This window comes from Amblyomma maculatum, chromosome 4, assembly GCF_055883805.1.
Source record: "Amblyomma maculatum isolate TAMU_Amacu chromosome 4, ASM5588380v1, whole genome shotgun sequence".
Taxonomy (NCBI): Eukaryota; Metazoa; Arthropoda; class Arachnida; order Ixodida; family Ixodidae; genus Amblyomma; species Amblyomma maculatum.
The window spans coordinates 50,558,930-50,581,640 of NC_139347.1; the positions used below are offsets into that span (position 1 = coordinate 50,558,930).

General features: G+C 44.8%; 2 protein-coding genes across 3 annotated transcripts in view; one reads left to right on the forward strand and one right to left on the reverse strand.

Moving 5' to 3' along the window:
- Positions 1-9,377, forward strand: part of Ufsp2 (UFM1 specific peptidase 2) — a 29,407-nt gene extending 20,030 nt beyond the window's left edge. Inside the window, exons 11-13 of the mRNA XM_084601372.1 lie at positions 1,519-1,621; positions 4,760-4,884; positions 9,245-9,377. Coding sequence (XP_084457498.1) covers positions 1,519-1,621; positions 4,760-4,884; positions 9,245-9,331 — 315 coding nt within the window. The 3' untranslated portion in view covers positions 9,332-9,377. The remainder of the gene's footprint in view (positions 1-1,518; positions 1,622-4,759; positions 4,885-9,244) is intronic.
- A 610-nt stretch (positions 9,378-9,987) lies between these two features.
- Ubc6 (ubiquitin conjugating enzyme 6) lies at positions 9,988-22,333 on the reverse strand. 2 transcript variants are annotated; one of them, XM_084601373.1, is made up of 5 exons: positions 22,146-22,333; positions 20,949-21,029; positions 19,634-19,749; positions 17,227-17,315; positions 9,988-11,874 (listed from the first exon to the last, which is right to left on the reverse strand). In XM_084601373.1, the coding sequence occupies exons 1-5, from the start codon at positions 22,187-22,189 to the stop codon at positions 11,707-11,709; spliced, it is 498 nt and encodes a 165-aa protein (XP_084457499.1). In that variant the 5' UTR covers positions 22,190-22,333; the 3' UTR covers positions 9,988-11,706. The 2 variants fall into 2 exon arrangements, with proteins under 2 accessions (XP_084457499.1, XP_084457500.1); XM_084601374.1 differs by lacking the exon at positions 22,146-22,333 and adding an exon at positions 21,829-22,049.
- Positions 22,334-22,711: the final 378 nt, after the last annotated feature.

Below are 22,711 nucleotides of genomic sequence, written 5' to 3' on the forward strand. Positions count from 1 at the left end.
AGTTAAAACCGCATTTCCATATTTGATTTTGGCATACTTCATTTATTTTCTTCTTTTACATCTTAAACCAAGAAATCCTACACTTAGTTTTACTTTTCACAGCATTAAAACTTCTTTTTTTTTCCTCTCGGTGATAAAAACACTTTTGCTGATGCTGCAAGAGAATGCTGTCGTACCTCATTAGTATGGACACCAGTTCCTGAGCAAAACTGTCCATAAAGCAAGTCATCCGTAGTTACAGAGTGTGAAGAAAGAAAGTACTTTAATAACGCATGTTATAAATTAGGACTGCTTTTGTGCGTAGTGGTGGCCAGTAAAGTTGAAATTAGATATAATTTTGGGAGCTGTGTCCCAGATTATATGACGTGTGCAACTTGACGTGTTGGTCTGTTATGCTTGATGCATTTCAAGGATGATTGGCATTCCACTGCAACTGCTCATTTGGCATGAACCACTGCTACATAGGAGCGCACAGTCAGCTGAAAGCTGCTTTCTACATGGCAAAAACTGCAGAGAGTTTTCTTCACAACCATTTGGGCAATGCGGAAAATGTCGGAATGTGGGAATGATGGCGACTGGACAGGAGGTCACTATAAATTATGAAACCAGAAAAGAAATGGGTAAACAGTGTTTTGCTGTGTTCCTCTAGTGTCCCATGCTCAAAATACAGAAGATGGAACATCTAGTTGGGGCAGTAAGGATTATCCACATTAACGCGACAGAAATACATGGGCCTCAATGGGCTCTATGCATTTACCCCTCTTCTTTGTCTGGATAGCAAGTTGCCATATATTAACGAGCCTTAAACACGTTGGAAAAGTTTGTACCGGAAAAATTGTAATTCGAGTCGTCCATATTAACTGGGGTCATATTAACGAGCCATAACTAACTGTATTCAAAGAACATGGGGCATCATTATCCAAACAAAAGACTGTGTCAGAAGATTCTTTTTTTTTATAATTAAGCGATTGTTGATTGAATAAATACTGAACTTATGTTGCATTGAGTTTTTATAATGTGGTAAGATGTAACGCGAGGCCAGGCCACGACATGATGCTGCATGCATATTTTTCCTGTAGGGTTGGATACTTGGACTTTGGCGAAGTGGAATGGACATAGCAGGCGATTAACTGTATGTTATGTTTAGGGTTAAGAGTTTCGGGTTTAATTCATCAATTGCACCTGCTAGCAAACCAGCCAAGAATAATTATACGCAGCTTTCCACTGCCAGGCATCCACATATATCACAAGAAAGAAAATGTTATTGGGAAATGAACTGTGAAAACATTCCACCGTATCTTCAAAAAATAAAACCGGAAGGCGTAATCTGGGTTATATTTCAGTGAAATTCTAAATTCAGTCATAATCTGAGTGATTACAGTGTACTATATCTGCTTCACGTTATGAATACCAGGAAAGTAATTACAGCCAGTAAGCAGTAAGAGGTTCTTAATGCACGTATGAAAAAGCTTTGCTATTTCTTGAAAATAATTATTCTACTTATATTGACTCATGCAGGTGGAGTGTCGGACAATGTTTGTCAGCTCTGGTGCAGATATGCCAAGTAAAAGCCGTGAACTCCTAGCACACTTTGAGAAACACGGTACTCCGGTTATGATTGGTAAGTGGATGGTGCAGTCCATGATGTTTGTTCTCCCTGGAATAATCTTCACCCAGAGCGAAAAAAGCGAGTGTTATTTATCATCATTTTCCCACGAAAGCTTTTGGCCTAGTATATGTAACACCGGAGATACTGAAGGTTAAAAATGATCCTCCACCTTTTCTTCCTCCGTTCATACATTGCAGGAAACCAGAAAAAAAAAATAATGATGGCTCATTTAGTATGGTTAAGCCAAATGCGAATTTAATTCTCACTTCGATCGCGGGTCACACATACTCATTAGAATAGAGCCAATAACCTACCACATTACGTGAAAAACCACCTGGGCCTAGATATAAAGCCCCGATTTAACCAAGCTGTCTATAAACATGCCTGCATGGCCTAGGAGTAGCGCATTTAACTCGGGATCCAAGCGTCCTGGTGGGTTCGATTCTCACCTGAAGTGATGCCCTAGTTGGAATTTCCTGCCAATGGCTTCACTACTGGCTTCAGACAGACAGGCAGACACAAGCAAAATCAATGAATGAAGGCTTTAATGCTAGTGCACCAAACAAAAATAACTGATAGCCCACTCTGCTCCCTTGGCACGCACGTTTTTCTTTTTTTCCTCTTCCACTTTCTCCCAGGAGAGCATAGAGACACTGGAAGGCAGCAACATGGTGCAGTCAGTCGCCTACTAACGAGCCTCTGCCTCTCTCGTGCACAAATATTTTTGTGGGTCTTGCGAGTCTATTACAGCTCCCTCAGGATTGAAGTCAAGGAGGCAAAATAAGTGCTGTCGCATGGCAAGATTAGAGCGGAACACCGGTGTCACTGGTTTCCACAAGGCATGGGAATCGGAATATTTCAAAATTTATTTGTCAGTATTTGATTAACTACTCCGGACTCGCACGCAGCATGCAAGTCGCATGGCACATACACTCCGTAATGCACGCATTAGATACCACTCTCAGAATGATGTTTCGAGGCCCCTTAAGGGGAGACACTGGTCTTAAAATGAAAATTTTTATTTTTAGAGATATAATAACGAAATTGGGTGTGTATATGTATTTCTTCCTGCTGTTTTCAAAAATGTAATTAGTTTTACTCTATCTCAATTAGTTCTAATGTTATTGGGAAATAACCAAAGCCTAATTTGGTAATTTCTTACGGGTCGTTAGGACAGTTTCCCTCAATATTTTTTCGTTCCGATTAAAATGTAGTTGTAGCCAAAGACCTGCCATGTGGAGCTATGCTATTTATATTATCATTGATGTACATCACAGTATAAAAATATTCAATTATGTAGATGCCCCACAATTCGAAAATATAATTAGTTGACATTATTGTTCAATAAATTCGATATGTTCAACTTAGCAATATAAAAATAGCATAGCTCCACAGTTCAAACCTTTCTGAATTCAACGGTATAAGATTTATAAAAATTGCACCACAAAAACCCAATGAAAAGTTCCATAAGGCTAGTCATGTCACCAAAAAACATGAAGCTGAGAAAAACTCGTTTGAAGTTTTGACACTGAGTGCAGAAAATATTGGGAAGAATCTTCGACAACGGATGTTACTCAGATGTTCCCTATCAGTTTCCCTACAAAACAAAACAAAAAGTGTCTTATTCCATCCAAGGAAACATTTAAAAAAAAAATGTCGAATGTGTAAGTGTGATGAAATTATAGAGGTTACTTTCGAGAAGTTAGGGGTTGACTTTTTTTTTTGTTTTTTTGTTTTGTTTTGTTTTGTTTTGTTTTTTGTTTTTTTGAGGTGAAAGTGAGGACCGGAGCCAAGGAGACGAGAGCTCCACCGGGCAAACAGTTGGGGAAGAGAACTGCTTCGCTTATTCTTGGGGAAGAGAACTGCTTCTGTTCGAAATCGCAGTTTTCGCAGACAAGCAGAAGCTTTACAGCAAGGCCGTACTTCTTATCTGTTGCCTTGCTCAAACGCAGACTTCCTGCGCCGCAGGTTCCGCACTTCGCTTGCGCGAAAAAATTGTTCAAAACCTTCAAGTCCACAATCACGAACTGGGTACCGGCATCAGCTGTCTGGTAATCCGCACTGACGCCAAGAAGGTCAAACTTGCGCTGGGTTGCTGACTTTTCCGACAGAACGGACTTTGCTTGCGCCGATCGCTCAACACGCTGCGCCTGCTCGGTCGACGAATAGTACACAGCATCAACACGAAGTGTACCACGATCCGAGATACGATTCGTGCTGCAACTTGGTCCCGCGGTGTCGTCATCGGGCAGCGTGCTTGATGTACCCGGCGGATCCAACGAGTCCGGCACTGCAGGCCCCGGCGACGCACTGGTGGCCGCTGCCTGCTGTTTTTTGTTCCACGGACGTTTCTTCCGGCTTCCAAAAGCTCGTTGCGTGCTCGGTTTCAATCGACTGTCTCCCGGCATCTCGATCGCAAAGAGAAACTCCCGGCACAAGGCGGAAACACGGCGTGTAGAGAAACACGAGCGCAAAAACAGACGCGCACGAAGCGACAACCACAGCGGCGAACGCAAGAGAAAGAAAAAAAAAATGACGTAGACGGTCACACCAGCCAATGGGAGGCGCAGAACGGCGCGCGCGCTTCGCGCGCCGCGTGCGAGCCAATCAGCGACCCGAAAACGGCCTTCGGGAAACCGGCCCGAACCGCCGCTCGGCTTGAGCGACGCCATTTTGAGATAGCTCAAATTGCGTACAAAGAAACCAGCTTCAAAACAAGCCCAAGATGGCGGCGATCGGCCGGCTGCAACGCCGGCGGCGCGCGCGGGAAGTTCGAACAAAGTCTCTCTTTTCGGGGCCATTTCGTCGCTGCCGTGGTGTTTTGAAAGCCGATTTTATCGCATTTCCCGACCGAATTCAGCGTTAATAATTTTACTGTAGATGCTCGAAAGGATAAACCTTCCGAAAATGAGTTTTTCCCAAAATCGACTTTTTGACCATTTTCGACCGTTTTAAGACCCGCGTCTCCCCTTAAGATCACTTTGCTGGGAGCTTTTCAGGAGCACCACATACCCCATGGTCTGCACATTAGGCAGAAGGGCCAAATTGAAAGTGCAGGAAGGAACAGTAGCAATGGTTGAGTAAACGCCTCCCTATTCATTGTCGTGCACATTGTGCAATGTTAGAGCACTTAGTTTTTCTTCTTTGCAGGCGGTGGGATGCTGGCGCACACCATTATTGGGATAGCTTTCGACAGCAAAACAGGAGACTCGCATTACCTCGTGCTTGATCCACACTACACCGGCGCCGAGGAGTTGTCTACTGTGCAGAACAAGGTAACTGGCACGCCTTTTCTGCCGTTCGCAATGCAGAAACTGCTCGAATAGTGGAGATGATTGGAAAGGTGACTGTGACGTGCCCTTGTCACAACTATCTGCATCTGCACACAAGTAGCACAGGCCGCTGAAGAGTTTTCAGCCTGAATGCAGCAAGCAATTGGCAGCTTTCTTTTCTGTTCCAAACAAAAACTGTATCGCAAATTCACTCGGGCGATACGAGACTTTCTACTTTGATTGGGCTCATGCATTAAACATAGGTAGGCTGCTTAGGTGCAGGTAGCTAGCAACTCTGGCAATCGGGGAAATACGAGCAGGAAGTAGCCGAAACCAATGAAGTTGCTTTGTGCGATCTTGAAAAACTATAGAAAGAGGAGCAACCACATTTGTGCGCTGGTCTGAATGTTTGAAAGGTATAATACACAGAACCAAAACATTTATCGTTGTGATCAAACGCTTCGACACCAAAAACGTTTACCATTTACCACCGGCTCTGATTTCAGGCAGATACTCAATAAGAACGACAAAAAAGTTATGGGGGACACTTCACTTTGCCTTTAGGGTATAGTGCGATAGCGTAGGCCACCACTCAACCTATAAGGACCCGCTTTAACCAAGCCGTATGAACATGCCTGCGCAGCCTAGGTGCGTCATGCCCAACTCTGCGTCTAATAGCACTGGATGGTTGATTCTTATTCCACCTTCCCACCTTAAACAAGCAGCCTGAGTTGGCAGCTCCTCCCAATTTTCTCATATCATGTGGTCTCATTAAATCAACTGAACCATAGAAGAATCGGTGTCCAGCCATGCCAGCTGCCAGCGCCATATCTGTGGTTTTTCGATCATGACACCGATGCCGGATTTTCCGAGCAACAAAACCTTTAATGCTATCATGTTAAATTTGATCAGCACTGTTTTGTTTAATTGAGTGACCGGATGAATAATAGCTTACCCCGTTAGCTTTTCTCTGCATTTCCTATTTTTTGCAATTAAGGTGCATGCTAAAACATCAGCACCGTGGTTTTGTGAAACAAATTGGGGGCCAAAGAAAAGGCTGCACAAAGTCTCTAGCTGTCAGGATAACAGCTAGGATGTAAGCTTGAGATGATCTTACTTAAAATGCTAAATGACCTATCATTTTATGTGTTGCTGTTTTACATAATGTTGAAGCATAAGTCAGTATTCCAGCAGGAGCAGATTGTGTTAAAAATTACAGCGGTGCACTTAGATCTGTTATGTCCGGAAATGCGAGTGTGAGTGAGTGAAAAACTTTATTAAGTATATTTAAGGGAGGGGGATGTGTAGGTGGGGTTCCTAGTCCGGGACTCCAGCGGCTGCCGCTGCTACCCGCGCACGTGTCACGAGGGCCCGTTGGGCCTCTAGTCCAGAGCTGGATAGGGCAGCCTCCCACCCCTCAATTGTTGGCACTGCATTCGGATCATCTGGAGGATTGTGGGCAGGTCCACACCATGTGGTGCAGGCCTGCCTTTTCCCCGCAATATTTGCATTTGGGGTCGCAGAACCCGGGGTGTATTGTGTTTAAACGGGCTGGTGTGTTATATGTACCTGTCTGTAGGCGTCGCCATCTAACTTCCTCCGCTTTGGAGAGCCCCTTGGCTGGGGGTGGATATTTTCTGCGAGAGAGTCTGCAGTGCTGTAACCTCTCCGCATACGTCGCCAGAGGGCCGGGATAGGGCAGTGTGGAGGATGGAGGGGTCGAGTCCCGGGGGAGGAGAGCTCGGGCAGCGGCATGGGCGCACTTGTTCCCTTCCACGCCTTGATGTCCCAGTGTCCAGACGAGGCATTTGTCTTGTTCGGGGTGTCCATAATTTTTCAATATTCTGGCAGCCTGGGGACATATTCGCCCTTTGATGTAGTTGCGGTAGGCAGCCATAGAGTCTGTTATTATATAGGCGCAGGTGGTATGCGTGGCGGCTAAAGCAATGGCCACCTCCTCCGCCATTTCCATATTGTCATCGCAGATGGTGAGGGCATCAACCAGTTGTTGTTGGTGAATCACAACCGCTACCGTGTACCCCGCTTCTGACTTTGCTGCGTCTACATAGTAGGATTCAGTGTCCGTCCCGTACTTTTCCTGGATGTATTTGGCCCGCGCCTTCCGGCGCCCTTGGTGGAACAGAAGATGCATATTGCGGGGTAGGGGATTGGCTATGAACGAGTCTGACCACCCGGGCGGTATAGCCTGTTTTTGTACGAGACCTTGCGGGCTAGTCAGGTTAAGGTCCATAAGAACGGTCTGGCCCGTGCGGGTTGCTGCTAGTCGATTTATCTGTGTGGCGCGTTGGGCGGCAAGGAGTTCTTCGGCTGTATTGTGCACCCCTAATTGCAAAAGACGTTCTGTGGAAGTGCTTTGGGGCAGGCCCAGCGCCTTTTTAACTGTGTTTTGTATAATGAAGTCGATTTGCTTATAGTCTCCCGTTTTGAGGTGCAGATACGGTGTCGAATACACAATTCTATTAATGATGAATGCTTGAACCAGGCGCAGGGTGTCTTGTTCGAGCATACCCCTGTCATTGGTAGTGACCCTGGCTATCATGCGCGCAACCTGCAGACTGGTGTTTTTGAGCCGAGTGAGGGCGTACACATTTCTGCCCTTGTCATTGATGTAAAGCCCTAGAACCCTGATGGCGTCCTTCTGTGGTATTGGGTTTCCATTGAGGTTGACAGTGGGTCTGCGTTGGCGGGAGCTGTGTAGTACCAGCAACTCCGACTTTTCGGGGGAGCAAGTAAGGCCGCAGTTAGCGAAGCATTGCAAGTTCCATCACGCCACCTGGTGGATTTGCCTCAGAAATGTGTACCCCCAACTGAAAAATCCAGTAGTATAACTTTTATACAGGATTTTTTTGCACCTGTTCTTTTATACAGGAAGAATCTGCATAAAGCTGGGTGAAGCTGTCATATTGCTGCAGTAAACTCTCTCGTTAATTCGGCTTTCAAAGGACCAAAAAAAAAATATATGTCCAAGTTAACCAAAAGTTGGAATTATTAAATGGGCCTGAAAAAAAAAACAAAAAACTGCCAAAGCTGTTTGAATCTGAATATTTTTATCTCATGAACACTCATATGATGGGGTCGTCTGTATGAAACCAAAGTGAGAACGTTTTTTTTTCCAGTTTTCGCCAAGTGTTGAGCGTTGCACAAACTGTCAGAAAGGTTGTCCAAAAAAGGGAAGGCCTCTCTTCACAAAAAAGCCCCGTCGCGTTTTGAGGATGCTTCATCGCATAGTCCATGCGATGAAGTCCATGCATTACAGTGAAACTGCAGTGAATTCAAAAATTTTTGGTCTGTTTGGTAATCTTCACGTATTCAAAAAATTCCGAATATCAGTTTTTAGAACGTTCACACACCTCTAGTATTCACTCATTAGCATCCGACCGGTGCAGCCTTACCCGATTGTAATGGTCTTGCAAGTCTTGGGCATCACGAATATTAGTACTTCTTTTTCAGATGCATATAACCGAGAGTAGCGTCATACAATGTTTCTCTGTGCAGTGATTTAGAAATGGAGCTTCCGTCTAACCTTAAATCCATGGCCAATATTACTGAAATGAATGGAAATGGACCTTTTTCCAGTTGCACACCCCTCTTGCGGCCAACAGGCGAAGTATGTTTGATGGAATGGGTTACCAAGGCTCCCTTACATATTTTCTGCAGAAGTTCGTTCACAATATAGTGGGGTGGGCTTATTTTCCAAGATGTAGTTAAGTGCAGGGCTGGTCTCAGTCACTCAACCTGTAGGGAGACGCACAAGTCATCTGTGGACACACTTGTGCACACGCTGTGCCCTCCCCCCTTTTATTAATTCACCACAACAGGACGTTGGCCCGTCTCCTCACTTGAAGTGAGCTAGGGGAGGCGGGGACAATACGATGCATGCATTTTCCGAGGGCCTACGCTAGCACTGCATGCAACTATTGTGCAGCAGTTTGTCGCATCAGTAAAGCGAGGGACATCGTTTCGTGGAGAAGCACGTGCAGCAAATTCTTCCCCTCAATTTTTGCCTGGCATCCCAGCGAAAATGGCAGCCAGAAGGCTTTGCACATGCGTGGTAGCACTTCTTGAAAAAGGTCCATTGAGCACAACTGTGCTACTTGCAGAGATATTGGCTTTTCCTTTCTTGTGTGCTGCTACATGTTTAGAGCCTGCCCAAGCAATCATTTAGCTGCACAATGCAGTTACCAAACAGCGTAGTTTAGTTCTTTGATGTGCATGTGCTGCTCAAAGAAGGCTACCCAAATAGGTGCTAGTCTCAGGATAACTTTTATGCATCTGTTTTTGCGTGCACAGACAAGTGTGTGTCCTTTATTAATTTTCTGTAATAATCGTGTTTCATGTGCAGGGCTGGTGTGGCTGGAAGGGAGCGAATTTCTGGGACCAGAACTCATTTTACAATCTGTGCCTACCGCAAAGGCCCACAGCAATCTGAGCTGCACTCCTCGGAAATATGAAGTAATAAAAGTGCTTTTGATATATTCATTTCTATTTGTATGCTTTATTACTAATACTAGCCGGTTACAATAGCACACTACCGGTTCTAATTTGTGTCTAGTGTTCCATGAATTTTTTTGCTATTTTTAGGTCGCACAGTTTTCTGAAATTTATACTTTGCATAACAATGAGGTGTGGTTTTCAATGTACGTTATACAACCTATTCAGATGCTAATTTGAGCCCATAAATTGTTGACGGGATGCTGCCTCTATAAATAGCACAATTCTGTTCTCTCGGCAGTATACTTCCATAGCATCTGGTGCAGTGGCAAAAGCAACTTCTTGAGAACTTACGAGCACATCCACAAGCGCTCATTCCCACTGGTTCTGTGAATGAGCCCCAGCACCAGGTTTGAGAAAAGTTTGAATCCACTTAAAAAAGGAATTTCAGAGTGCTGTTTTTGGATGTGTATTATACTGAGAAAGTGTGATCAGCTGCGATGAAATGAACTTCAGGTGCTGCACCATTGAAGACTGCGCCTGCTGGCAGAGATTCATGCATGAGATAGACTCGGAAGTAGGTGGCCCAGTCTAGTGCTTTAAGAAGCACTGGTGAAGCCACATTTTTCTCTTGAGGCATGAAAACTAGACAGGAAGGTCTGCCAGTTGTGGGGTTTTATTTGTCATTTTAGTAGATCTGATCGTCACTTTTCAGGCGTGCACGAGGCAATGCACACAGGCTAATCGATGGAGGCAATTTGCTCCACATACACACACACACGGGAAAGAAGAGAGCCAACTAATGAATTCCTCTGGCAGCTATATTACACCTAGCTTGCTTCACAAGACAGAGCTGGGAGACACCCCACACCACAGCTGCAAGTTCTGGCAGACAGTTATCACAGTGTGTGTGATGCTAAGCAATGGGTGCTGCAGCTAAGGTTAAGAGCAAAAATTTTGTTACTTCGAAGTGTGCACCCTGTGGAAGCGTGACAAACGATTTAGCTATGGCACCATCCAGAGGGAGGAAACCCAGTGCAGTGCCCCAGGCAGCTTGGCACCCACAACTCGCAGATGCTCTGTGCGTTTAGTTACAAGAATTCTTGGGTGACTGCGCACACAAGACCAAATGAAAGCACTGCCAAAACGGTGCAGAGGTGAAGTGCGATAAGGGAGTTCAGGCTCAAAAGCCCATCCGCAGTGCCTTGAGCAGCAGCAGTAGCCGAGCATTATTTTAGCCTACAGTCTAGACGCAGTTTGGAAATAGACTAGAAACATATTGCAGCATGCATGCAGAGAAGACCCACAAACTCCCAGGGTGAAGCACATTTTCCAAACTTGCACTGGCCTCCTATACAAAGCTGCATAGGGCAAAGCACTGCGAGGAACTGGCATTGTGACATTAACCACAGTCATGTTGTTGCAAAGAGAACATGTTTCTGAAGAAAGACACAGCTCCACAGGCATAACTTAATCAGTGGCAATTTTTTGATGAATGTACATAGTAGGCAGCAAGCAAAGGCAATAAAATGTACACATGAATGGCCATCCTTTGCGTAAAAACTACTGCGGCATGTTTCCAGTAAACACATTCAATACAGGGCTTTTTCAAGAGGAATCGTGGAAACAATAGGAAACAGCACACCAAGTACAAGCATTTGAATATCTTTTCGAGTGCTGTTCTCGTACCACCAATGCCAGCAGCTAAGCAATCCCACACGGTAAATTCAGTCATGTTAGAAAGAAAAAGGACCCTCCACGTGTCCTACAGCACTTCAGAACGTCAAGTCAAGGGTGAAGAAGCTTACCCAAGCCTGTTGCTACACTGTCAGTCCACAAGCACAGGGTTTGAGAAAACTCAGTAGGATATGCAGCAAGAATGTTCACAGAACCCAACCAATATGGATAAGTTACCGGTGCAGCTTGCACTGTTCAAACAACGAACGCATCAAAATGCTGACATAAGCCGTGTCCCTCCTCGGTTCAACAGCAAGACACAGGGCATAATGTTTTTTTAAACAACACTGGCACTTGCGGAGCGTGCTGCTCTCTCCGCAAAGCGTGCCTTCTGGAAATGAGCTGTGCTCTGCAGCCACCAAGATGCAGCAGGTCCACACACAAATGAAAACAACCCTGCTAAGCCAGCACACAAATTATGTGCAGTTTGAGAAGAAGCAACAGTCTCCAGTCTGTTTTAATCTGTTGTTGTCCGCTTGCTGCTCTCTCTCGGGAGGGGGGTCGGCTAGAAGGTCGCAGCTGTCCTCTGCGTCCTAGCCTATTTTGTGTCTGGTCTTGCAGGGAGGAAGGGGCATTTCGTCTGGGAAGTGGGGGAGGGAAGGGCCAAGCGGTGTGGTGTTTCAGCCGCAGAAAAAGCTAGGATGCGTCCTTCTTGGATTCCTTGCCTTCGTCGTCGTTGAAGTTGAGCCAGCTCTGCTCAACAATGGCGGCCACCCGCTTCTCATACTCCCGTCTGTTTTCTTGGTACAGCTGTGCTGCCAAGCTGTTGGCTGGGCTATTGGGGTTTGGCTCGTCCAGCAGAGACTGCAAGAACCACACGCAGCACACACATGAACCATTAGCTCATTAGCTGGCACAACTCTGTGCCAGACATACACAATCTCGATGTGGGCAGAGCATTCGAGGCAAACCGAGATCACCATGCATCTTGAACCATTTGCAAGGTAGAAACACAGACTTTAAGATATGCATGCAAAATTAATGGCACTGTACGCAGGGCAACAGCTACATGCCGCTTCCTCGCTTTCAGAATGTGGCATACTTGTCTATTTTTTTATCAGCTGAGGATGCTAAGAAATGTCGAAATTAGGCACATGCATGAATGCTGCACACTGGCTGCTCGAATAAGAATGCCAAGGCCAGATATCATATTCATACAGCATGGCACTGCCAGTAAAGACGAGACAAACGAGATATCAGAGATACTGCAAGGTTGCAATTTTACGTTTGCTTTTCCTGTAGCATACAATTATAAAAATATGGTGCTTTCATGCGATAAAAGTAATGCCTTCCTTAATTCGAGTACAGGCCCAGTTGAAGGGCCCCTTCACATGCAAAAGCTGTACTCTGTGCCGTCCAATACATCCTGGGTTGGCTGGTTGAAGCGCAACATTTGCTTTTTCTTTCCAACTGCAAATGCCCAGTGACGAATTCACTCTTAAGAAATTCCTGTGGCCGCTTGCTGTCCAGAGATGGGCTTTTTCATGAGTGGAAAGGTGAACATGGTGGCCAACAATCTTTTCCCTCTATGTTGACAGATGGTGCTAACTGTTGCCAAATGTAGACAGTATACTTGCAGTGAGTGCAATAAAAGCCAGCCTGAGTTTTCCTGGTTCACTATATCTACCTCGAAACGTTTGCCCCCTCATCTACCACTGTTCCTGCTGCTGCTTCTACCCCCTAAGGCATCTAATAATTCTGCACTTTCTGCAATTTATACTTCACTAAACCTATGCCCAGAGCTTTTCACACAAGAAAAATGATCCAAGGGGCAATTTAACTGCTTCAATTAGAAACCGAAGGCATCTACAAAGTCTAAGCCACACTTGCAAAGGCATCATAAAAATTCTAAACGACAAACATAGCCATATGTGCAGTTTACTCTACTCTTGTAATCCAAAGAAAAAATAGCTGGAAAGTTGCTCCTTCTTTTCTCTTTCCTTTCCTAAGCAACTTCAGCCACATTTGAACCCAAGCCTATACAGGCTGAATTTGAGATGCAATATTGCCGTACTATATCACTAGAAATGTCTGGGTAAAGAGGGTTCAGTGAAGTACGTACAAGCAAGTTTTGGCATGGTTTAACATTCAAAAGTGACATTAGCAATGAGGGGTGCGAAAGTGCACGGCTCCGCAAATTTCAAACACCTAGCATTCTTCAACATGCACTAACGTAAAACAGTACATGGGCGTTCCACCGTTCGAATGCAGTGCCTGCAAGTGAGCTCAAATCAGATTTAGAGAATAAATGATGTCAAGATGCGTACACATCACGGCCTCCTTTGTTCCTATCATACACTATTTTCCTGTTTCCAATCACTACAGAAAAGATGAAAGTGTGAAAGTGCACCAGAGGCCTTGATAACGCAATTTTAGTTTTGTTCTCAGTGGCCTTCATGCCTAGAAGGCTTCAAGAAAAATATATATATCCCATTTGAGAACACCAGGGCTCAAAAGATGAAAAAAGTACAGGGCAAGCTGAAGTCCTTACGATTTTGAAATTTACTCAATGCAATCATGCATTATGCATTTAACATTCATTTATTTATGTTGTCCTCCTCCTGCAGCATAGCTGTTACCACCCCACAAGAGGTACACTAAGCACATTTCGTGTACACCGCAGACACTATGCATAGCGCTCATATCTGGACAACTCTGTGCTGCATTTTCGACCATTTTCGACCATATCAGTTGAAAATGCCTCAAGTCAATGCGCGAACATACTTTGCGCATGCGTGCAGCGTGTGGCACGTGATGAGCACATGACGCCAATGCCCGACTGTGTCAGGTCTCTGCTAGGACAGGCATGATGGTGAAGCCTTGCACTTCTTTTGCACAAGAAAGCTTCCCCGCAAGAAAGCGAGCTCCCTCAAGACAAATTCCCAGCAGTTCTCTGCAACAATGCACAGCAGCCATATTGTGGGAGTATGCATTCTTACACAAAATCATGTCTTTTTTTTTTTTTCCCTTGACTGTGCCGCAGGGATGGCTTCTGAGTACCATTACACTGTTGCTACAAAAGTCCATTGTAACTAAAGGATACGCGAAACTATTTATATTAAGCAGACTTTTCCTGCATTCAAATCCCATAAAAAAAAACAACCAAATGATACACACTGTTAGTCTTATTCGAGAATACATCTTAACACGAATCTATTGCATATATAGACCTTAATACAATCAGTGATATTTTTAAGACTCCAGCGCTTTTAAATATCCAAGTACCAGCCACTGAAAATGATACAACAAGCAAAAAACTCTCAATATTGTGCATTCTATATGTCCTTCAATGCATGCTGGTCATGAAACTCCTGCGTAACACTATGGGAGAGCTTCATATATCGCTCGCGGCTGCCACGGTGCGGTGTCACTGGCCAGTCAAGGGCATCAGTTGAGGAGCTGGGCGCTGTTACGACCGAGAAGGAAGCCCATTAGCCTATCATCTGACAATAATACGATATTTACTTAATTTTTCTGCATTTGGGTAATGTAATTTGTGTGTGTGTGGAACCACGCAGAGCACTTTTTACTCGTCTGCACATTGTTGTGGCTAAAGAGGCGGGCCCGAGATAAATCTCGCTGGTTCCCTGCCTCCAATGAAACGGAGCTGGCGAGGAAAACAAATGGAACTAGCAAAAAAAAATGAAGCGAGCATTGGTGGGGAAAGCAACAGGTGGCGTAACCTCCGCTTGAAAATAGTATATGCGCATCTGTGAAGAACAATTAATGTTTTCAGACCCAGAACACTGGTGCCGGCCCCCTTCCTCGACGAGTAGACAGAGTCCGAAGTATTCGCGAGTGCGATATTGACAGTTGGGGAGAGTGAATTCAGAAGATTTAGCGGATGCAAATAGCAGCACAGTGCAGTCCCAGCCATGGTGATACGATGTTGATGATTGCGTAAGTATACACTACATAAACAGCAACATCAGCTCCTTTCCATCGGTGCTTTCCCCGAAAAAAATTCGTACACACTTAGAAAGTGCTGAACGGTGCGCCATTATCCCATAAAACTCGGCGTAATTCATTAGACCATCTGTGAAAAAAGCGGCAGAAAAAAGCTTGAAGCAGAACATGAATATCAACGCCACGGAAGCTATAGCAGGTGCACACCATGGCTGTGGTGGGCCAAAAATAAAATGGCAGCGACTATTGGCAGCCAGCAAGGCACTGTGTGAGCGTGCAGGCTGCCCACCACCCGACTGCTCCGATCTCGACGTCATGTTGCCACAGATGACGGAGTACGCCGACATCGGCACACTGCAGACCATCACCGAAGTGCGAAAGAGAGCACAGAAAATGCCTTTGCTCATGATTTGCCGAACGATATCGGCCGACGAAAAACAGCTACCAAGCTTTTAGTGTAGAGATCACACTCCAGGTGTTGAGCACACACTGCGGTGGCGTTTTCACTCGCGTGCTGTAAGCTTTACAGTCGGAAAGACAGACGGTAGGTAGAAGACAAGTAAACTACTTATGCTTTGTCTAATGAGCTTCAGGTGTACTCTATAATGGTATCAATTTATTTTGCAGCCAGTTTTATGCTCTGTGGTTAGTTTCACACCTGAAGTCTGCTGTAGTGAGGTATTTGTATATCATTAGCATTGTCATCTCTCCTGGAAATATCTAGTAGAGAGCACATCCTAGCATCACCTAATATGGCAATCACAAGAGATTTTGAACGCTTAGATGCAAATGCAGCACGAAATATGATCGCGGCCGCCAGCGGCTCGCTGCCCATCAGTGCACTGCTGCGTCTCTAGCGGCCACAGTGGACTCTATATTAAACTTTGGCCGGAGTTTTGTGACCAGAAAGGGCATTGAAGGACTCTAATATAGTACAGACCTCGGGGGGGGGGGGGGGGGGGGGGGGGGGGGGGGGGGGGGGGGGGAAAGGAACATTTGGCACTACTGTGTCATGCACACTGCCATATCCAACAGCTGCAGAAACATGCACTGTTTGTCACTTATGCATGGTACTTAGGAGAAGAAACTGCCAAGTTATATGGAAAAAAGAAAAAAAAAATATTTCGATAGAGCAGCTCAGGCTTTACAAGTGGCACAATTTTCATCCACCTAGCCTGAACATTAGAATGAACTTTTCTAGAAGCATGTCCTTTAAGAGTTTGCACAGTACAGTGGAAAAGATGATGGATGAGGCACAGCATGACCATTAATGGCACACTTTCAAGAGTCTCCATTTGTAGTATCACCAGAAACAAGTGAACAACCGTGGTATTTGAAAGTTTTTGGATTGGTTTGGTTTATAGGGTTTAATGCCCCAAAGCGACTTGGGCTATGAGAGACACCATAGTGGAGGAGTGATTACATTTTTTTCACTTAAGGCATTGTTGAAGTACTAGTGAAAGCAGCCGAGAAGAATTATTTTGTTATCTTATGTACCACCAGGCAGGCAGCGAAACACGAGTTACCAATTCTGTTTGAAGAGGAACTCTGGAGCACCACAGCATTACTCGAGAGTGGCCAACTGCTGCAGTTTCACTCACCAATGGCGGGGCCAAGTGTCCTATGCGTAATCCCAGCCACGTGATTCTTTTCAGTACACTAAATTTAGTAAAAGACAGCACAGGTCTTTTCAGTGCCTTGCTTGGCAGTCACTTTTGTTTTTTCACCCAGTTGTCCATCCAGTCTGGTTTATGCACCATGAATGTTTGAAGACGGCAGATGAGGAGTATTTGCAATAAACTAGAATATCTAAAAGCTGAAGGTTTAGCGTGCAACTGCAATATGTGGGTAGTGAGAGGCATCGCAGTGAAGGGCTCAGACCACTCTGCACAAGGCACCAAACTACTGAAGGCAAGATGGCAGCCCGTGCCACACACACACACGCACATGCGTGCGCCAGATTCACAGAGCTGTATAAATGTGACATGCTGTTTTCTACACGAGTGCTCAGCACATGGCCTCATGCCACAGTACTCTTACACTCTGCTCATTACCAAATAGATTCGAATGCAGTTTTGACAAAATTTTTAAAAAAGAAAAAGCTTTCCTTCCTAAAGCGTGTGCTTACTGCAGTGCACATCTTTTGGCACTCCCGATGGCAGCACAAATAAAATTGCCCATGCTACATCATAAGCAGCACATACAATGCTAAATAAAAGTGGAGAAGAGAGGGTAAAAATGTCTTTTTACCTGAATGGATGTGAGAATGGCAGACACATCATATGTGGGGCTCCACCGGTTTTGTAGAATGTCTAGACAGATGCTACCATCAGCATAAACTGTGGAGAAAAAAAATCCCACCGGCAAAATTACTCGAAGCTGCACACATCAAAATAAACACATGAATACAGAGGAAATGTAATTTCAGAAGTTAGCCAGAATTACTATGACTATCGTACAATCAATAAACACATGAATATCATGAGCAAACAAGAGATTTTTATCCTCCAGCTTAATAATGCCGTTACTTTTTCTTACGGGCAGCCTACAGGCAATGGTGTTACAGTATACAGTACTTGTAGCCCACTTACAACAATGCCAGCCTCTTCTGCTTCCCAGAGCAAGACCTTACTAATCGCATCAACTCGTGGATGAATCTACACTTTTGCTAGCTCTTACCTACTGCACTCTTCGTTCCTCATGCGCAGCAAGTTTTACAAATGCCTTTGCAAGTGCCTCAGTCCCACCCCAGCCTACAGCAGCATCAGTGCTTGCATACCAGCCTCCAAACTTCATGCCAGACAGGGCTACATGTAGCTAGCGAAGCCATTTCAAGGGCATGAAATCCCGGCCTCTTCTCGTTCCAGCTCAAGGTGTGCTAAAGGAAGCCTACTTATACCCCTGTCATACAACCTCTTTGAAAGGCTATCAAGTAATGAGCTTTCCAGATCCTCAATCGCAATCGAACTCAAAGGTAATCGTCCCCTGCTAAATGGCAAAATCAATCGCTGTCAAAAGGTTTCATTATCTCACACTGAGGTGGTGTGGCGCCACTGTCGCCACATAATTTTGCAGGCACGGAAGCAATCAGCCTATAAGTTCCAATTTCAGCAAGGTTAAAAACAAAATTATTATTCATTACGCTTTTATTGTGTCCACTCTTGAAAAACAAAATTGCATTATAGAAGCTGTTAAGCATTCATGTACTTTTCAGAAAGCTAGTGATGGTTGTTTATATATCACTGTCAACAATGGCATTGTGCTTGCTCCAGCTCCTCGAAGCCAGGACGGTACCTTTTTTTAATTATTTATTCCCAAGCCTGCTCCTACGAGCGATTCACATCTGAGAGTGCACGCTGCCTCCGCTCGAAGGCGTTCAAGATCTCAAAAAAAGCCTCGAGCTGCACAGGTGACCTTATAGATGACTTGATGGTCACTGAAACCGTCCACATAGCAGCTTTCAAAGGTCTTTAAGTCAATCAAAATGACCATGTAACAATATTAGTCACAGACAGTAGTTAATAATTTACTTGTTCCCTTGTGCACCCTGGTCACCATCTCAATGACCATTCAGTTTGTGAGCATTAAACCAATACGGCACAGAGTCCATAAATGACGCTGGCTAAAAGTGGACCAGCTATGGGACCACGCAAGAAGCTTGGCATTTTTTCACTTTCCGCTAGAAAGCTTCACAAAACCAGGTGTGGACAAATCTCTACCAAAATCCCAAACACTACACTATTATCAATGGTTAACTGTTCACAAATCACAACTTGCTTGTAAAAACCTTCCACTCCAAGCATAATGAGCAGTTACGAAGAAAGCTACAGCTCAGAAAGATTTATACTGACTGACTCAGGGACAGCTTTCAATAGAATACCATGCAAGACCTCAAGCACCAAATGACATGCAATGGGGACGACATACCATCGCAGTTTAGACACGACAGTTAACTATGCAAGTGCTTTATCTCCCTCAACTAAAATCTCATTTTGCTGCTCACAGTCGTTCCTGAGCCTAAACGACTGAACCAGTCGCCCCACCTTTCATGCACTAGCTGCTTTTCATAACAGTGAGCCTGTGCAGTCACTCTGTTCACTTCAATTTTTCTTTGCACATCTTCAGGATGCTGAGCAGCCTGTATCTTAGCCCGTTTTCAGCATGCCCAAAAAGGTGAAGGTCGGGAGTTGGCTGATTGTTGTTCACTTGCGAGATTGTGTTCACTTGCGGTACTCAAGGACTTGCGCCACAAGTCCTTGAGTACCATTTGAAGGATGGGCGCAATATTATTCGGGCTAACGTTCCCCCCCCCCGCTTCTCTCCCCAAAGTGTTACAGAAGCTTTCCTTCAAATTTTCTTTCATTTGTCTCAAACTAAAACCTATGCTAAAAGGGGCATGATATAATTCATGCATCTAATTTCGCCTGACATTGCGGTGCACGGCTCTTGTGTTCCAGCATTGCACATGTGGAAAATGCATTCACGAAAATTTCACCCAACTGAAGAGCACTTAATTAGGTATTGGCATTGAACTCAATTGTAGTTATTACTTGATCATATAAAATTAAAAGCTCACATCCCAAGCTGATTTCAGCCACTTTCTGCCAATAACGGAAAAACATGTCTGTTGCAATTAAAAAGCACCATAAGCACTCACCATTTGGATGGAACATCTTGGAAACAAACCGAACTGTGGGCGGTTTGTTGGGGTATTCTTCTGTAAACTCTAGTGTCAGCTTGAAGGTGCCATCTTCAAAAGGTGTGTCATGAGGGCTACCAATAGAAAAAGTGGAAGGGGGCATATGTGGTATATGCACACAGCAAAAAGAAAGCAAGCTGTGCTAAATCCACTTGAGACAAAAAAAATTACTGCTTGGTAGAGCATACCTTCAAAAATGCAGTTCTGAGTTCACAATGTACAAATCAATGTACAAAACATCATTAAGGTTTAAAAGAAGGTTGAGGACATTCACTGCATTTCAGGCATATTCACACAATATTTTTTAGGCATAAAAAGTGTCTGCAGCAAGATTGGTAGCATTTCTCATGCTCTCATTGTAACCATGATGTCACTTACACATACCCTGACCTGCAGGTTGTCTTTGGTGGCATTTGTTGCACTAGAAGCGCCTGGCTCGTTTTGGTTACTGTGACCTGACCAATAGCAGGGGCTACTAGTTAACGTTATTGCATATAAATGCGCCAAATGCAAAGCACGGACAAGGAGGAAACGTGTGCACAGGACAGATCACTTTGTCCGGTATATACAAGTGTCTCCTCCTTGGTCACATTTTTTTTTTTTTTTCTTGTGCATCTAAGTGCATGAACGCCTACCAACTTGCCCTATTTTTAAAGTTACTGGTTCAGCCCATATACTAACATGCTCAAGCCAAATGGACAAAAAAGCCATTTATCCCTCCACATGAGCATCAGTTGCCTTGCCTGCGATTTTTTTCTAGTGCTACCTTCTGTAAATGAATAAAAGCACTGAAGAGTGGCTAAAACGTGCAATGTCATGGAGAGGCTATTCTAGAGATGTGCAAATTGGTGTAATTACCTTTTGCCCCCTTAAAACAAAGCTAAAAAGCACCCAAAGAGCATGCCAGACTATATTAACACATGCTTTTACAGGCTGTACAGTTTTTATGATGAGCATACTCCAGCTATCATAAACCTAAAACTTTTCAATTGAAGTCCAGCACCCTGTTCCATCTATGTCCAGGCGCAGCATAGCCTTGGTTGCTTTTGCACCATAAAACCCGATATAACTAACCATCTATGTCTAGGTCACTTTGGGTGATTACGAAAACGCCTTCCATATCCAACTCCCAACTAGACTGCCCCTGTCAGTTCAGTATGTTAGCTTATTTATGTGAACACAGCATCCAGGATTTGCTATGCAGCCCTCCCTTTCTCTTGGTAAGCACTACACCTAGAAAACGAGGACAATCTTTAATATGCCGAGTTCTTACCCAAAGATAACTGCATTCCAAATCATGATATTGTTGTCGGTCGGGGCGCCACTTACACCTGCAGGGGGATCTTCTTGTAACCTAAACCGAAAACAAATGAAGCTTGAAGACAACGCTGAACACAGGATGCACAAAGGAAGCACATAAGCCACTTCTACTGTTAGACTGAAACGCTGCCACGAGACAGTTGCAACAGCTCCCCACGCGTACCTCCGCGCAACCTCGTATCTATGCATACGTTCACGACATAATTCCCGTACTCGACACAGGTGATCTCGAGCAGCGCGGACGGTGTTCTCCGCAATCATCGCCGTGCATACGCTCGCAAGTAACGATTTTCCGTATGCTTACTATACAGCAACTAAACCAACTACAAATGTCCAAGTATACATCAGTCTCTCTATTCCCGTTTCTACGCGCTGGTTTCCGCCAGGTTAACGAAACAAGGTGCGCCCAACACATAAACGATGCGGATCTCAAGTATGACGTTAAATCGCTGACGGACGACTCGTTTCGCAAGGCGCCTTGCCTCTGAGTTGCCCAAAATTCGAGTTAACGCAGCTCGGGATCGGACGCTTCATAATGTAGCCTGACTGCGCAGTTTCTTGCTGCCTGACAGCAGCGAGAGCGCTGCTCTTAAGTTTGCCATCCGTGAATACAACGTTCAGACAGTGCAGAAGGATACGTATAGAGAATTTAACGGTTCGGTTACGGAGAAACCATTCGTCACTCAAGGTCAGCCAGGCAATGAAAACCTACTAGGCCTAGAAGCTCGCCTAAAACGAAGACTCACTGATGCAACAGCTGACGTTTCTAAACGTGCATCATAGTACCCTACGGGAACCGTTGCAGCATTCGATAAGCGCAGATTATGACTCACCCACATGAAAAGAGTCCTTAGTATAACCAGAAAGACCAAAATCTAGAGCAAATTACGCCCAGATGAGTTTAGTGGCAAAGCAGCTCACGGGAAACATTCGCATACACAACTAACCGCCCCGCTAAGCGATGCATATGTAGGAACTTCTATAATGAAACCTTGCTCGAGATGTAGAATGTGTCCTAACAAAGCGTGAACGAGCAATAAAAGTACAGAAAGTCAATTGACAAAAACGCAACCAAGCATCCCAACCAAGTTAGCAGTTAGTAGCTCAGTAGTGCGACCGACCATTCGTGAGCAGAGATTTAGGTACTCACCTTTTAAAGTCCCTCATGAGTCTTCGCCTCGCTGGTGTTGACATATTGAAATACCTAATTAGCTTAAATCGTTAAATACCAAATTGCTTTACCATCTAGTTGTTTCTGAAGGCAAAAAAATCTTGTTATTCTACAGAGCAGTTGCGTGACGTCTTCATCCGGGAACCCCGAGAAATGACGGTAGCGTGACGTCACTTCACGAGAAGAGCACGCCACCTGGAGGAAGGCCTGCGAGGATCGCAAGCGCTTGGAGGTTGGAGGCTTGCTATTTTTGCAATCGTGAAAGGGCGCGTTGCTGCGGGCTTGCCGCCCGTGAATAAATAATGGGCACATGTACAAAGACATCACGTGTGCCGATGGCGCAAGCTACTCTGGCGTTAAAAACGCCAAGTTAGCGGCCAATCTTCAGCGATGCTTGGTCCCGCATTTCACTGCGCGTAACTGGCGCCGCTCAATTTAAGCTGAAGGCGACTTAAGGTCTGCGAGCTCGACTGAACGCATCTAACGCATCTATCTGTCTGTATGACTTGAAAGTCATACAGACAGATGAACGAAATCTACAAGAA